Here is a 17,500-nt window from a genome sequence, read left to right on the forward strand (position 1 = left end):
GTGTTTTTGAAAAATCGCAAGGAGGGTCCGCGAGGACGTGAGGGGTCCGTAGACCCTCTTGGGCTGCGTCGACGTGGGACCACGATCAGCCCCTAACAGATCCTTGGTTGGACCCCCCTCCCAGACCACGGGGCTGGGGTCCCGGCGCGGGGGGGTGGCGGCGGCCGTCCCCCTGGGGGGACCCAACACCAGCGAGCTCTGCATGTGGTCCGAGTCCCACCACCACCTGGACGGCATCCCCCAGAACCCCCACCACCTGGAGAGGGTCCCAGGGGGCAGGTCAGGTCTGTGCACACACTCACGCTGCAACATGTTGGCACACACACAAGCACACACATTACAACATGTTCGCATGCACGCACACGAATGCACACACACACACACACACGCACACGAATGCACGCACACGAATGCACACACACACACACACACACACACACACACACACACACACACACACACACACACACACACACACTCACACACACACACACACACACACACACACACACACACACACACACACACACACAAAAATGCTTGAACAGACACAGATACACACACAAATACACACACTCATTCACTCACTCACTCACTCTAAAGCCTAGTCTTGACACACACTAAAGCCTACTCTGGACACACACACAAACACACACTCTAAAGCCTACTTGACACACACACACACACACACACACACACACCCACACACACACACACACACACACACACACACACACACGCACACACACTAAAGCCTACTCTTGACACACACACACACACACACTCTAAAGCCTACTTGACAGACACACACACACACACACACACACACACACACACACACACACACACACACACACACACACACACACACACACACACACTAAACCCTAGAGCTGGAAACTAAAAGGCACTCTCTTTAAATGTCTTGCACACACACAGTCATAAACACATGCTCTAACGTACATGCATGCACGCACACACAAAGAAGCACACACATTTGTTGGGTTATTTACACTGCAGTTTCTCTGACTGGACTTTGAAAGGATAACATCGTTATGACATAATCAATACTGAATGTGTACAACGTCAATGTGTCTATGAGCTCAGCTAATACTCATAATGCAGATCCAACAGAGATAGTGAGGATAAGAGACTCTCCCTCTCCCTCCATCCCCCCTCTCCTCCCTCTCTCCCCCCATCTCTCTTTCCTTTGCTCCGCCCCTCCCTCTCCCCCTCTCTCCCCTTCTTCCTCTCTCCCTCTCTCCCCCGCTCCCTCTCTCCCCCGCTCCCTCTCCCCCCCTCCCTCTCTCCCTCTCTCTCCCGTCCCTCTCTCCCTATCTCCCCCTCTCTCTCTCTCCCTCCTTTCTCTTTCTCCCCCTCTCCCTCTCTCCCCCCCTCCCTCTCTCCCTCTCTCCCCTTCTCCCTCGTACCAGCACTGACGTCTCCGTGATGAGCGGCCGACCGCTTGACGTATCCCTGGCGACCCCGCTGACCTCAGTGGCGGCAGCGCGCCCTCCCTCCCCCCTCCCCCCGCCCCTCTGGGCCTCCCTCCCCCCCTCCCTCCCCCCGCCCCTCTGGGCCTCCCTCCCCCCCTCTCTCGCGGCGGGTGTGCTGCGTCTCGTGTCGTGACTATCCCGACGTCTGCGTCTGTGACAGGTCTCGTTGCCGTGGGTTACAGCGCTGCGGCTGCTGGCTCTGTTTGTGTCCGTCTGCCAGCGAGTGAGACGGCTCTGTGGTCCAGATGTGGTGCTCTGCTGCGGGGGGGGGGGTCTGCAGGTCGGGGTCATCAGGGGGGGGGGGGGGGGGTCTGCAGGTCGGGGTCATCGGGGTCATCGGGGGGGGGGGGGGGGGTTCTCCTCTCGGGGGCTTTGTGCCGAGCCTTGGGGGCTTTGAGTCGTGTGCTGCACGGCACCAGCTCTGGTGTGTGTGACCGGCGCGCTCGGGGTCACGTGTGTGCTCCGTGAGTCGCTCGGGGTCACTTGTGTGTCGACGTCCCGCCTTGATCGTCCCCGGATCCGTCCACCGACTCCTCGGCCCGCACCTTAACCCTCGTCCGGAGTCCGGACGCTGAGCGCGGCGACTTTGCCGACTTCCTCTGCGTCGTTCTCCTCGTCCCGGTCCTGGGTGTCTGGTCACGTTGACCTCCATGGCGAGCGTGTCCACGCCGTGTCCACGCCGCAGTCCGACGGCAGCCCCTGCGGTACTCCCAGAGAGCCGTGGGAGAACACCAACGCCCTGGAGGTGTTGGCAGCGTGGCTGACGAGTATGGAAAGCCAAGAAGGCCACAATCCGGACCTAGATTGGCGCGGTAAAAGTGCAAAACCGTACGGAAACCGTACGGTTTCCGTACGGATTCCGTACGGATTCCGTACGGTTTCCGTACGGATTCCGTACGGTTTTGCAAGAATTCCGTACGGAATCCGTACGGAATCCGTACGGTTTCCGTACGGTTTCCGTACGGATTCCGTACGGATTCCGTACGGTTTCCGTACGGATTCCGTACGGATTCCGTACGGTTTTGAATGACTAATAGCCGCGGCTATTAGTCATTCACTCCGGCTATTAGTTATTCACTCCGGCTATTAGGTATGCAGAACGAGCCCCTCCCCTTCTTTGCTTGACCACTAAGTTTGAAGGCTGTCTAACCAATCAGTGAAGAGAAAGACCAGACTAAAGTAACGCATTGTCGAAACTAGAGCGGCAGTCAGTGCCTCCATGTTTCGCCGTAACATAAGGCTGTGTTGTCTTTACTAGTTTCACTACAATGTAATGACCACCACTAGCTAGTGGAAAATATATTTGTGTCTAGTACAGTGATATATTTGTATATGTTAGGCTATATATTGAGATGGCAGTGTGCGAAATACCCATCATTATTCGGGGATGCCCTCATCCCCAGATTGTTCGCGATATGCAGTAGCCAGCTCGGCCATAACATTACAATATTTCATGGATGCAAGCAAGCCAAGACAATCGATCTATATCTATAGCCTACATGACAACACGCAGACACACACACGCAGACACACACACACACACACACACACACACACACACACACACACACACACACACACACACACACACACACACACACACACACACACACACACACACACACACACACACACACACACACACATTAAGCACACATTAAGCACACTGGTAAAGCAATAGGAGCCTGCATTGGCTGAAGTTGTTGGGATGCACCTTATTTTATAACAGGGAGGGGCAAAGTTGTGCATTACAATGCAAACACGACAATAATTGGCACCGTTCTTGCGCACTCAGAAGAACATGCAGTAGGACCGATCTTGTGACATTATTTAACCATCCATCTACAGCTAATACGATCAGACAGATACATCATCGATCACATAAAAGCCCACAACAAGCCCAACATCACCACGGCAGGTGCGATCTCTCTCGCACATTCACACAATCACTCCAACTTCTCCAACTCCAAGGCAAGGCTGTTTCACTAAGACCACAAACAACCACAACTAACCAGCCTACATATCCACAATAATGCACAACAATCAGTTCTATACATTGCGTCTATCTTCTGTTTGGTGCACATGGCTAATTTGCATAGTTTGCACCGGACTCTCGGCTCCGCTTGTCAAAAAAATGGAACGTATTTGTGAATAAATGCTTTGAATTCTGAATACTGGACTTGGTGAGCTTGAATAGGCTAAATCTAAGTGACCTTTAGTGAGATGGCCTAAAACGGAATACAAATGAATTATTCTAGGACATATAGGCTTTCAGGATCAATTCAGAGGTTCAACTGTTCGTGATTAATTTTGCTTAGCCAGTGAAAGTGACCAGCTGTAGATTCCGCACTGTTAAAAATACTTCACTACAAGTAGGCTATAAGTCCTCCAAATAATTCAGCAGAATTGCATTACTGCCACACGCATAGGCAGCAGTAGTCATTATGCGCTGAAATGGTCCCTGCCAGTGTTTTTCTATTCTGATGTTTGTGGATGAATCTTTCAGCTACAGCTTTGTTACATTTCCTTGCGATGGTTTGCTGGTTTAACTATACAGCAATAAATCAAATGATGCAAGATGATGTGTCCGTTGCGTGGCTGTCATGTGAGAGCCGTATACGCATTTTAAAAACACCTGTAATCAGCGTGACTATGACTTTCCGAGCGGATCATGGGGGGCTCTTCAATCATTTATTTTTCAGGATTTTCTCCCGTCATCCTCCAGTTTATTGCAAACATCTGGAGATAAGTCGGTTTAATTAAATACTCAAGTGAAATACAAGTGTACCTCCAAATTGCACTTATTGTACAGTACTTCGGTAAGGGCATTTACAATCCATCACTAAAGTTTTAATAGAATATTCTGATTCAGCGGATTTAAAATGTATTTGTATAATCTTCACAAATCTTGCAGCAATGCAATGTTAATATATCATCATGGGAAATGAGTATTCTGATTCAGCACATTTACTATTTATTTGTATAATTTTCACAACTCACAGCAATGAAATGTTAATTTATCATCATGGGAAATAGCATATAAACAAGCTTCATAAAAATTCATTTCTAAGCAGTAGGCCTACTACATATTTCTCAACGTAAGCATCATGACCATAAGCTATCCCAACGTTTCACACCTTTCACACAGTAGGGCAGCATTAGTCATACATGATTAACAACACATCAAATAAACGTTATTGAGGGATAACAGTGAATAAAACATCTGCGTCTTGGGTAAAGATGGGCTATGCTTAATGTGAGGAGCAGAGCCCGATTGGAAGGAAGCCCATTCAGGACGAATTTTACCCGGAGAAGGCAGCTTCCAGGCAGATGAAGATGGGGGGGCTCTACTTCTTATTACCACAACAGGAACAGAACGCAGCCAAGCCAATGAATTCAACCAAGTCACTGAGAAGTCTGTCTTTAGAATTTGGAAAATACAGTTCAACCATGTAGGACTTTTCTAATTCCCCATTGTACTTTACAGAGATAGAGCACTTTGTTGCAGTCAGACATTTGTTTTTGTTTACCTTTAACATAGTGAGGCTGGAACACAATAGTTTGACCTGGCTTGGTGGAAAGCCCACTCACCACGTCAAGGTGCAGGTCATGAGTGGGAAAATAGGTGTGTGTGTGTGTGTCTGTGGGGGCACTTCAAGCGTCCTTCCCTGTGTGTGTGTGTGTGTGTGGGGGGGGGCACTCCAAGCGTCCTTCCCTGTGTGTGTGTGTGGGGGCACTCCAAGCGTCCTTCCCTGTGTGTGTGTGTGTGTGTGTGGGGGCACTCCAAGCGTCCTTCCCTGTGTGTGTGTGGGGGGGCACTCCAAGCGTCCTTCCCTGTGTGTGTGTGTGTGTGGGGGCACTCCAAGCGTCCTTCCCTGTGTGTGTGTGTGTGTGTGTGTGTGGGGGCACTCAAAGCGTCCTTCCCTGTGTGTGTGTGTGGGGGCACTCCAAGCGTCCTTCCCTGTGTGTGTGTGTGTGTGTGTGTGTGTGTGGGGGCACTCCAAGCGTCCTTCCCTGTGTGTGTGTGTGTGTGGGGGCACTCCAAGCGTCCTTCCCTGTGTGTGTGTGTGGGGGCACTCCAAGCGTCCTTCCCTGTGTGTGTGTGTGTGGGGGCACTCAAAGCGTCCTTCCCTGTGTGTGTGTGTGTGTGTGTGTGTGTGTGGGGGCACTCAAAGCGTCCTTCCCTGTGTGTGTGGGGGCACTTCAAGCGTCCTTCCCTGTGTGTGTGTGTGTGTGGGGGCACTCAAAGCGTCCTTCCACGGGGGGGAACAATTACAATGAGACAGTGTCTCATTGTAATGCCAGAAGAGACACAACCTCACGGATGAGGTCCAGTCCAAGGTCTCCTCTAGGACCAGCAAGAGGGTCAAAGGTGCTGTTTAGCTGCTCCAAAACAGCATCCCCAATGAGGTACTGATTTGAAGGTACGGTGACCCTCTCAGGCCAGTGCACCTCTCCTGCACCAGCACCGCCCTCTCTTGCTGGGTCTTCCCCTTCTCCTTCCTCAGCAGCACCTCCTTCCTCCGCAGCACCTCCTTCCTCAGCAGCACCTCCTTCTCCACCAAATACGGAAAGCATTGCAGTAGTTGTCTGTCCCTGCTGTTCCAGGCAACCTCTGACGAACATCTGCAGTGGAGTAGCATGCCTTTCCGTCCTCAGTCCATGGTTATTCCACTGTTCAATGAAGCCGCAAAGGTCACGGTTAATCCGCGGGAGGTACACGTAGTGCAGTGCCGCCATGTGCATCTCGTTGTCGATGTCCACGATACCTTCGCTCTCCAGGAAGTTGAAGAGTTGATAGTACACGTTGGACATTCCTCGCCACAAATCCCCCCAGAGCCGTTCGATGCGCTGGTTGTGGGTGCTTCTCCCCCGGAGAGCACTACCTCTGTTTGACCCTCTAAAAAGGTTCATCATGAGGCAGACCGAGTTGTTCTCACCTCCGTGGTCAGTCCTGACCCTCGAAGGCACGCCATACTTCGCCACAGCACTCAGGAAGCTCTCCATCACCGTGCTGCTCCGGTTGTTGTCGGAGGCTCGGAGGAACACAACCAACCGGCTGTATCCATCGATGGCCCCATGGATAACAATCCTCCACCTGAAACAGTGAAAATATAATTTATATGAACAATACATAGCCTACGGAGACAAATTAACCACACCTTTAAAGCGAACACCAAAGTCTGGTATGCTAATGTTAATATCTACCTTATCAACTTGTGGTTGCCATCGATGTGCCACAAGGAGTTTGGGCCAGCAACTCTATATGCCCTTCTTTGCAGAGCCTGGGACATTGTTCGCGCTGCAGCTGCTGCAGGGTTCACCCTCAGCATGCTTGAACGCACTCTGCTCCTCTGAACATTAATTTGCTGCGCACGCAGCTGCGCCCTCACAGACTCTGGGCCGATGCGGTCATTCCCAGCCACTGTCTCCCTGATGAGGTCATCCAAGGCAGCATCTGAGCAGGTGGAAAATGTCCCAGCGCGCCTCAGGTTGAACTGCCTATAACATTTGCACATAGAGGTAATGTTAGACCTACGGTATTTCGATGTGCTTTTGCACCTTTAACCAGCCCTCCAGGATGATTACAACAATTGAGACAAGAGGGAACTGCCATTATTGAAACATACCTTAAACGACGGCTCAGTGTACGAACAGAGACACCCAGAATCTGTGCCATCTGTTTCCCAGTGAAACCACAGGTCCTCAAAAAACACAGTTGCTCCTGTGATATTTTTAACTGTGGGGGACCACGACCTCCGGTCCAAATGAGAGGTGCCTGGTAGCCTGAGAAATATAACAGATTGTTGATGTTTACTCACCTGGCTAGCTAGCTACACATGTTTTAAGTTGAAATTTAAAAAAGGGCTTAAGAACTTTTTAAGACGGAATAGTCAGAAAACAAACCATAAACTGAGTAATTTAGGCGTTGATTAATAATCCTATCAGCAGCCCCATGCAAGCATACCTTGTTGTCCCGGAGTGGTAGGCACAGATCTCCGAACTTCAGCTATAATCTCCCGAACATCTCGAATTATAAGATCAGCTGAGGAGATGTCAAGCAGCCTTCCCCGTGACCACACTAGGGTCCTCTCCATGGTTTCCAACCTGAAAGTTTGAAAGGTTTCGTGAAATTAGGAAAAAAATGGTAAGTGTGAAACTGTGAAGCTACCCCACACCTAGTGGTAAGGGCGCATTAATATCTGCCTGAGCGAATTAACACGCAAGCAAATATATATATATAGGGGAATTCAGAACACCCTTTTTTCGTTTTAGGGGGAACAGTAAAGTGGTGGGATCAGTGCAGATAAGCGACAGCATGGAGCTATTATGAGCGACAACTGTCACTAAACGACGCGAGTTTTGCATGGGCAGAATTATTTCATGAATTTTGGTTTGCAATGAACATAGAAAATAATAAACTGCTTGTCACAAAATAAGTTGTTAACATTCATTCTTGGAATCCTAAAGTTCCACCCACGCCAGAAGTGACTGGATAACGATACCCATCTAAGGAACGGTTACTTTATAACTTATTAGGCCCCGTCCACACAAAAAAAAAAAAACGGCCGTGACTTTTTCCAGAAACGCTCTGCTCCATAGGAATATAATATAAAATAAACGCTGGCAGATTAAAAAAAACGCTAGATGTGAACACGGCCTTTAGTGTGGAAGGAGTAGCCTTTAGGCTAAAATTTAAATTCTTGAGCAATGTCCTTTACATGTTGGCTGGAAAATTCCCAAAACCTACCTGGTCAATGTAGATTGGACGTCTACAGCATCTGTTTCAAGCAATCTCATACAGTCATTAAATGTGCTTTTGCACCGCATTATGAACTGTCTTCTAGACATTCTTGAAGAGTTCCACCTGTCAGTCCGATGTCTACGGCTTCAACTCACTCGACTCACGACTCAACTCACGAGAAATAAAATTGGAGCAACTCGTGGACCAATTAGAAGAGCTTATTTTGAGGGGGGGGGGGGCGGATGGTTGGCAACAACCTCACATTATGCATTATTTGAATTCAAATTCGCCAATAGGCTTGCAAGCCAGACCCATGTCAAGTTCATATTATTTGAATTCAAATGCGCCAATAGGCTGGCAAGCCAGACCCACGTCAAGATGTTGAAATTAAATTTACTGCCGCTAGGGGCGACTAACGTGTATAAATACGTTGCGATCTCGGCGGGAGTTTGAGTTGTTCAAAATGCACAGGCGACTCTCTGAAATCCGCAGACAGGTGAACGCAAACTTCGATCGAGCCATGGATCGCAGTACCGAGGAGGCCACAGACGGACTTGTGGATAGGTAATATATATAATAATGATAATACATTTAATTTAGAGGCGCCTTTCAAGACACCCAAGGTCACATATTTCATTTTGATAATAGCATCGCTGTTAACGCGCGCTAGTTGAGCTGATCGGTTGACAATTCCAAAATGCCTTGCATTCGTTTAATAAAGACTTGCTTTCACGGTGTAAACGTGTCATTACTAGTGTGAGAAAAAATTGACTTTAACTGTCGGGCAAGCTAGAACAAATATCAACCAAATATCATTACATTCAGAAATCTCAAAATGCTACACGCAGACAAATAGCCTACAGCAGTGGTTTTCAAACGGTGGGGCGCGCCAGAGTTCTTCAAGGGGGGCGCGACGTGAGAAAAAAATAAACCCGAAAAAAACCTGAAAGTCGATGATTCAAATCATCAGTCGTCGTACTTCAACGTCGCCTTGTCCGGGAAAACGTTTGCCCGCCAACGGTGCTACTTTGACAATTCATTCTCAACCATGGCCGACATAATCACCATTGCATGTCTTTACCTGTTGTGGAAGAGGGAGAGACTTCGGAGAACCCGATGCAGTCTATTCGTAATATTGCAATGACCCCGGAAGAGGCAGTAAATTAAATATTGGTTAGACAGCGATTTATTAGATACCTAATAAACCGTTGGAACGCACAAGACCGGTGTTGTGTCGAGATCTGTTTCCCCGTCGAGATGTGTTTCCCCTAGTCCCAGATAATGACTGTCAGGATGCGTTCCCCCTGTTCTAAATGGTCAAATTGAATGATTTAAGCCTGAAAATCACAGCACTTATCTCTTGTGGGGAAATAAGTCAGCAGTATGAATTTGAAAGATGTGTGAGCATCCTTTCCTATGGAACAGAGGGCCTTTTCGGGTAATTTCGGACGGGGGCGGGGACTAGGGGAAACACATCTCGACGGGGAAACACATCTCGACACAACACCGGTAACCATAGCAGCGCCGGTAAATAAACCCCGCTAAACCCAATCCCTACGAAAGCTCCCCGCGCTTTAGGCCGTGATATTATATATGTAAGGGATAATGTATAGAACGACGGTCATTATCGAGAAAATATCGATTGTGTTTGTGTATGTGTTTGCATATGCATGTGTGTGTGTTTAGGTATGCGTATATATATGTATATGCATCACCCATCTTGATGTTGGTTCTGTTTGTCTTGTTTTTGTCCTTATTTTAACTATAAGCGTCTAAATGCATTAGCACTTTGTAATTATTGTATTTATTGCATTGTTAATTTATCCTGTGTCCTTCAACTGCTGCTGGGCTGTTCTGCAACAAACAAATTTCTCCTACGGGAGATTAATAAAGTATTATCTTATCTTATCTTATCTTATACATATCCCGCAAATTACATTGACAAGTTACCGGACTTGCGGATTGATACTAAAAACGTTGTTAGAGGCAAAAAAAATAATTTGTTATCAAAATGAACACTTTCCTAGGTTTGCACTGTTTCGAAGGGAGGAAGGAGCAGGACCCGCACAAAGCAGCAGGAGGAGAAGACCACGGAGGACACAACTTTTGATAAAGGTCTCCGTCCTTAAGCAGGACATTGCGGTGTACCGCTGTACACAAGGTGAGCAGGGTTGAAGAAGACTTTCCCTGAAAAGAAAAGGGGACGTTTGTTTGATGATTTCATTATTGAACACGTGTACAATTATATTCTACCAAAGAAAGTAGCCACTGAGTATAGTACTACTACTACTAAATAATTGTTCTCATGTTTTTTTAGAAATCTTAGTCACCTGCACAGTGGTACTGCAGGACACAATGTCCCGCGAGGAGTTCCTGCACGCCCTCAGGGATAAAGTGCCGTACATGCCAGAGGCCTTCGACCTCTGCAGGCTCATTGGCCGTAGATTCATCGTTCTGGTCGATGTCTGCCCGAGAGACCTTCGGGGACGTGGCATGATGGGCCGGTCCAATCTGTACATCCGACCAAAGGTAGATGAACATTAACAAATAAGCACAACAGGTCAAATAAAATAAACATCGACCACTGTACCTGGCATTAACAATTTATTTTACAGGGTGCTGCGGCTGCCATTCCCTCAACCAATGAGGTCCGGCACCCTCTAAATGCACCGGTCTATGTTGACAGTATTCATGTTATAAACTGCTTCAAAACGGTTATTTTCACAATATAAGTGAATACTTTGACTGAGTACTCATTCAAGGTTTGTAGGTGTCTAAGAAGGAAGAGCAAATGTGGAAAAGATAACCACTCTTGCACTAGCAAGAATTTTTTTGAAAACATTAATTCCAAGTCTGTCGTCTGTTCATTGAGAAACTACTTTTTCAGGGTTACCATATAAGATCCCAGGCTCATCTTCAGCCAGCCAGTGGCCTGAAGTTGTTAGCTTTTGTAATAGGGCTTTATTTAGACCGAGCCAGTACAGAATATCTGCATAGGTAAAGAATACTGATGGTCTTCACTTTTCAGGTACCTCTGCCACCTGCTGGCCAACCCCAACCTGCCGGCCCAGAAACCCTGCACACCCTGCCCGGCCCTTCTCTACCTCCCAGCACTTCTCCACCTCCCAGCCGTTCTCCACCTCCCAGCCGTTCTCCACCTCCCAGCCGTTCTCCACCTGACAGCATTTCTCCACCTCCCAGCCGTTCTCCACCTCCCAGCCGTTCTCCACCTCCCAGCCGTTCTCCACCTGACAGCCCTTCTCCACCTCCCAGCCGTTCTCCACCTGACAGCCCTTCTCCACCTCCCAGCCGTTCTCCACCTTCCAGCCCTTCTCCACCTCCCAGCCCAATCCCATCTGCCAATAGTCTGTGAGTAGTGAACCGTGTTTCCCATTAATAACTTAGAGTCTGGTGCCCTGTCAGAATCCCAATTTTTCCCTCCATAATTTAAGAATAAACTGAAATTATCTTTAAACTTGTGACAGTATCAAAATAACTGCATCTTGCCCTGTTGCTTAAGCAAAGCTTATCCAAGTAGGGAAAATGTTTTAAATCAATCCCCCTTGCAATGAGCGTCGAGTCTTCCAACCGAAATCAATGGATTTACAAAATGCCAAATAAAACATGACAGAAACTGAATTTCGCTACCATACTTGATGAAAAAAAAGAAGATGAGGATGTCTGCATTGCCTTTGGAGAGTGTGGACTCTAAACTCTCCCCAGGCAATGCAGATATCCTGAGTTTAAAGTTGTAAATCCAGGGTTAGGGATTATTTACCATCAGTTAAAACGAAGGAATAATGCCTCATATTAAAAATAATAATAATATTGACTGTGCTTAAAGGAAGCAGGAATTTTACCAAATTGTTCACTTTATTTTGTTTTGTTTTTACACATTTGAAGATTCTACTTAAAGTCACATTTGTCTTGTTATCTTATTTGCTGTTGTTGATCCGAAAATGATCCGACCCGTGACTCAAAAACCAATGCACGATCCGAACCTTCCGTTTTGTGATCCGTTGCACCCCTAATTTTAAGTAGTGTTCTTTAATCCTGTCCTGGGGGACTGCTTATCCTGTACAATTTAACCCTCTCCCTGCATCTACACATCTGATAATCAGGGATTGCTAAAATGACTAACAGGATAAGTGGTACTCCAGGAGTGGTCTGAGAAACAATGCTGTAAGGCATATCTGGTGATATAGATTTTATTAAAACCTGAATTGTTATTCTTTGTTTTTCCAGACCTCTGGATGTGAAGGACATCCTTCTGCCACTGCAGGACCTGGTCTTGAGGATGGGTCAGGGAAGCCGGGTGAACTGCTTAAGAGGGGAGGAGTTTCAATGTGCAGCTAGGGCCTTCAACAGGTCGAGTTTTGACCCCTACGCAAAGTTGGATGTGGTGTTTGTGGATGGCGATGGGGTGGCAGAAGGCGCAGTGGATGAGGGGGGACCGACCAGAGAGTTCTGTACCCTCCTCATCCACCAAATACAGAATCATTTAGTATTCGAAGGTCCTGAGGGCAACAAAACCCTGGCCCTGAACAGTGTTGGTAAGCTTTGAATTTAATTTATGGTATTGGGCGTTGCAATTTTGAGTTTTTAACATGCATTTAAAATGAGCAACAAACTTTAATAACCTTGTGCTTTTCCCCTTATCACAGCATTGCAGAAAGGACAGTACAGGCTGGTGGGGCAGATGATTGCCGTCTGCCTGGTGCAGGGGCAGGTCTCTCCCAGATTTTTATCTGAGCGCCTCTACAGACAGGTGTGTAATCTGTCCCCTCTTCCTGCCACTTTGGAAGAGGTGACAGATTACAATTTGAGGACCAAGCTCCGAAAGGCAAGTAAATGGTTAATGTTAATTGAAACCACTTTTTGGATTTTTTTTTTTTTTGTCAGTGTTTTTGTGTCAAGATACTGTGTGGTGTGCTCTATAGTGTACTGATGTTGAATTTCAATATATGATTGATGCCATACAGATATGTCAATGCATTCTTCACTGTTAGAAGATAATTTGTGCCATGAAAGTGCTTAGAAATCCCAAATAATTATTGTTCCTAATGTATGATATTAGATTGCAGATGCCACACATGTGGAAGGTGCCAGGGAGGCTATGGAGGAGGCCACAGACGAGCTCTCCCTCATGGGCTCCTTCTCCTTTGTGAGGAGCCTCCCGCAGAGGGATGAGCTGCTGGGGGCAGCCCTCAACTTCCTCACAGAGGGCCGTATTTTGACTGCTCTGAATCAGTAAGTGGAGCTGGGAATTGACTATTTAATGGACTGAGACCTTTGTGTTGGAGTGAAAAGTTATCATGGGTTCCAAAATAATCTAAATTTCAATTAATTGAAAGGATTTCTTGTCTAATTGATTTTTATCTTCACATTATGTACAATGGAGTAGGCTAGAACAGGCTTCAGAGCAACAGACTTGGATATTCTATCACCTTATATTTTCTCTGATCTATTATCTCATTGATTTTAAAGATTCAAAGAAAGGTTGGAGACCTTCGGGATTCAAGCCCTTTTGAGGTTCCACCCTGAGGAGCTCAAGGGGGTCTTCATGGACACACCTGAGCCGCTGCTGGCCTCCCGGTTGGAGTCCACATTCAGCACGTCTTACCTGTCTGAGCCGGGCTCCAATCGGAGGAGGAAGGAGGCCAGGACCCTTGTATATTGGAGGGACTGGCTGATCGAGGTGGAGGGTAAGGAAGTGTTTCTATCTACAACCCTTATCTATCTAATTGTTCTTTGTTAATATATGCTTATTCTGAATTTGATGCCAGCAACACAATTCAAAACAGGGGACCACCAAAGACTAGGAAAGCTGTAGAATGCTCAAAAAACAACAATGTTCAACTGTTTCAACATTAGTAACTGGTAACAGGTGATATTATCATGAATGGATATAAAAGGGGCATCCCGTAGAAGTTAAGTCTTCACAAACAATAATTGGTCACAATACACAAAGGAAAAATACAATACTGTTTACAGCTCTGCATGAATGAACAAATGCACACATGAAAAATATTTACTATTTGATTTGTGAACCTAGGCATACCTGTAAATACAGCACTGCATAGGGAATTATAGTGAACCAATGCCTAGATTGTGACAGAACCAGCATAACACATTTTATTTATTTTTTTGAAAGAATGACACATTGATTTATTAGTGCACACTTAGGGTAAAACAAGGACTTTTGAACATTTCTATTGTGATCTGAGAAATGCAACACAAACCAACATAAAACAACCTACATTTATCATTGCTGAGATTAATAAAGTATATATTATCTTAACTAAGGACGACGAAAGATTGGCACATGTCAGGCAGTGTAAAATTCCTGTTAATGTTCACATGCGGTCGTTCCTACAAGTTATCTCTTATGTAATAACAGATGGAGATACGAGTCTCACCCTGGGGGCGGTTTTGGCATTTGCCACAGGCCTTCAAAGAATTCCTGCCGTGGGTTTTCCCATCGGACCCCGGCTTGAATTCCTCCATGAGGAAGATGGACCGGCCCTTTTCCCCACGGCCAATACGTGTTCCCTGGTCCTCAGGCTACCGGTTTATCCGGAGTACACTGGATTTAAGGAGGCCATGGAGGAAGGAATAACCTCCGGTGGGAGTACCTTCGGCGTGGCCTAATTTGGTGCCCAACCCCGTGGAAGGACGCTTGAAGCGCCCCACACACACACAGGGAAGGACGCTTGGAGTGCCCCCACACACACACACACACACACACACACACAGGGAAGGACGCTTGGAGTGCCCCCACACACACACACAGGGAAGGACGCTTTGAGTGCCCCCACACACACACACACACACACACACAGGGAAGGACGCTTGGAGTGCCCCCACACACACACACACACAGGGAAGGACGCTTGGAGTGCCCCCCCACACACACACAGGGAAGGACGCTTGGAGTGCCCCCACACACACACACACACACACAGGGAAGGACGCTTGGAGTGCCCCCACACACACACACAGGGAAGGACGCTTGGAGTGCCCCCCCCCACACACACACACACACACAGGGAAGGACGCTTGAAGTGCCCCCACAGACACACACACACACACCTATTTTCCCACTCATGACCTGCACCTTGACGTGGTGAGTGGGCTTTCCACCAAGCCAGGTCAAATTGTGTTCCAGCCTCACTATGTTAAAGGTAAACAAAAACAAATGTCTGACTGCAACAAAGTGCTCTATCTCTGTAAAGTACAGTGGGGAATTAGAAAAGTCCTACATGGTTGAACTGTATTTTCCAAATGTTAAAGACAGACTTCTCAGTGACTTGGCTGAATGGCTGCGTTCTGTTCCTGTTGTGGTAATAAGAAGTAAAAAAATATTTACTATTTGATTTGTGAACCTAGGCATACCTGTAAATACAGCACTGCATAGGGAATTACACACACACACCTTTTTTCATGACCTGCACCTTGACGTGGTGAGTGGGCTTTCCACCAAGCCAGGTCAAACTATTGTGTTCCAGCCTCACTATGTTAAAGGTAAACAAAAACAAATGTCTGACTGCAACAAAGTGCTCTATCTCTGTAAAGTACAATGGGGAATTAGAAAAGTCCTACATGGTTGAACTGTATTTTCCAAATGTTAAAGACAGACTTCTCAGTGACTTGGCTGAATGGCTGCGTTCTGTTCCTGTTGTGGTAATAAGAAGTAAAAAAATATTTACTATTTGATTTGTGAACCTAGGCATACCTGTAAATACAGCACTGCATAGGGAATTACACACACACACACACACCTTTTTTCATGACCTGCACCTTGACGTGATGAGTGGGCTTTCCACCAAGCCAGGTCAAACTATTGTGTTCCAGCCTCACTATGTTAAAGGTAAACAAAAACAAATGTCTGACTGCAACAAAGTGCTCTATCTCTGTAAAGTACAGTGGGGAATTAGAAAAGTCCTACATGGTTGAACTGTATTTTCCAAATGTTAAAGACAGACTTCTCAGTGACTTGGCTGAATGGCTGCGTTCTGTTCCTGTTGTGGTAATAAGAAGTAAAAAAATATTTACTATTTGATTTGTGAACCTAGGCATACCTGTAAATACAGCACTGCATAGGGAATTACACACACACACACACACCTTTTTTCATGACCTGCACCTTGACGTGATGAGTGGGCTTTCCACCAAGCCAGGTCAAACTATTGTGTTCCAGCCTCACTATGTTAAAGGTAAACAAAAACAAATGTCTGACTGCAACAAAGTGCTCTATCTCTGTAAAGTACAGTGGGGAATTAGAAAAGTCCTACATGGTTGAACTGTATTTTCCAAATGTTAAAGACAGACTTCTCAGTGACTTGGCTGAATGGCTGCGTTCTGTTCCTGTTGTGGTAATAAGAAGTAAAAAAATATTTACTATTTGATTTGTGAACCTAGGCATACCTGTAAATACAGCACTGCATAGGGAATTACACACACACACCTTTTTTCATGACCTGCACCTTGACGTGGTGAGTGGGCTTTCCACCAAGCCAGGTCAAACTATTGTGTTCCAGCCTCACTATGTTAAAGGTAAACAAAAACAAATGTCTGACTGCAACAAAGTGCTCTATCTCTGTAAAGTACAATGGGGAATTAGAAAAGTCCTACATGGTTGAACTGTATTTTCCAAATGTTAAAGACAGACTTCTCAGTGACTTGGCTGAATGGCTGCGTTCTGTTCCTGTTGTGGTAATAAGAAGTAAAAAAATATTTACTATTTGATTTGTGAACCTAGGCATACCTGTAAATACAGCACTGCATAGGGAATTACACACACACACCTTTTTTCATGACCTGCACCTTGACGTGGTGAGTGGGCTTTCCACCAAGCCAGGTCAAACTATTGTGTTCCAGCCTCACTATGTTAAAGGTAAACAAAAACAAATGTCTGACTGCAACAAAGTGCTCTATCTCTGTAAAGTACAATGGGGAATTAGAAAAGTCCTACATGGTTGAACTGTATTTTCCAAATGTTAAAGACAGACTTCTCAGTGACTTGGTTGAATTCATTGGCTTGGCTGCGTTCTGTTCCTGTTGTGGTAATAAGAAGTAGAGCCCCCCCATCTTCATCTGCCTGGAAGCTGCCTTCTCCGGGTAAAATTCGTCCTGAATGGGCTTCCTTCCAATCGGGCTCTGCTCCTCACATTAAGCATAGCCCATCTTTACCCAAGACGCAGATGTTTTATTCACTGTTATCCCTCAATAACGTTTATTTGATGTGTTGTTAATCATG

At 46.4% G+C, this 17,500-nt stretch overlaps 2 protein-coding genes across 2 annotated transcripts; one reads left to right on the forward strand and one right to left on the reverse strand.

The window, feature by feature from the left end:
- Positions 1 to 5,695: 5,695 nt before the first annotated feature.
- Positions 5,696 to 8,055, reverse strand: LOC115539383 (uncharacterized). The gene is made up of 2 exons (XM_030350405.1): positions 6,705 to 8,055; positions 5,696 to 6,594 (listed from the first exon to the last, which is right to left on the reverse strand). The coding sequence occupies exons 1-2, from the start codon at positions 7,013 to 7,015 to the stop codon at positions 5,787 to 5,789; spliced, it is 1,119 nt and encodes a 372-aa protein (XP_030206265.1). The 5' UTR covers positions 7,016 to 8,055; the 3' UTR covers positions 5,696 to 5,786.
- Positions 8,056 to 8,502: 447 nt separating this feature from the next.
- On the forward strand, positions 8,503 to 15,050 carry LOC115539380 (uncharacterized). The gene is made up of 8 exons (XM_030350403.1): positions 8,503 to 8,805; positions 10,269 to 10,402; positions 10,559 to 10,770; positions 11,270 to 11,444; positions 12,906 to 12,970; positions 13,319 to 13,491; positions 13,729 to 13,946; positions 14,642 to 15,050. The coding sequence occupies exons 1-8, from the start codon at positions 8,705 to 8,707 to the stop codon at positions 14,890 to 14,892; spliced, it is 1,329 nt and encodes a 442-aa protein (XP_030206263.1). The 5' UTR covers positions 8,503 to 8,704; the 3' UTR covers positions 14,893 to 15,050.
- The last annotated feature ends 2,450 nt before the right edge of the window (positions 15,051 to 17,500 follow it).

Source organism: Gadus morhua, unplaced genomic scaffold (genome assembly GCF_902167405.1).
Source record: "Gadus morhua unplaced genomic scaffold, gadMor3.0, whole genome shotgun sequence".
Classification (NCBI taxonomy): domain Eukaryota; kingdom Metazoa; phylum Chordata; class Actinopteri; order Gadiformes; family Gadidae; genus Gadus; species Gadus morhua.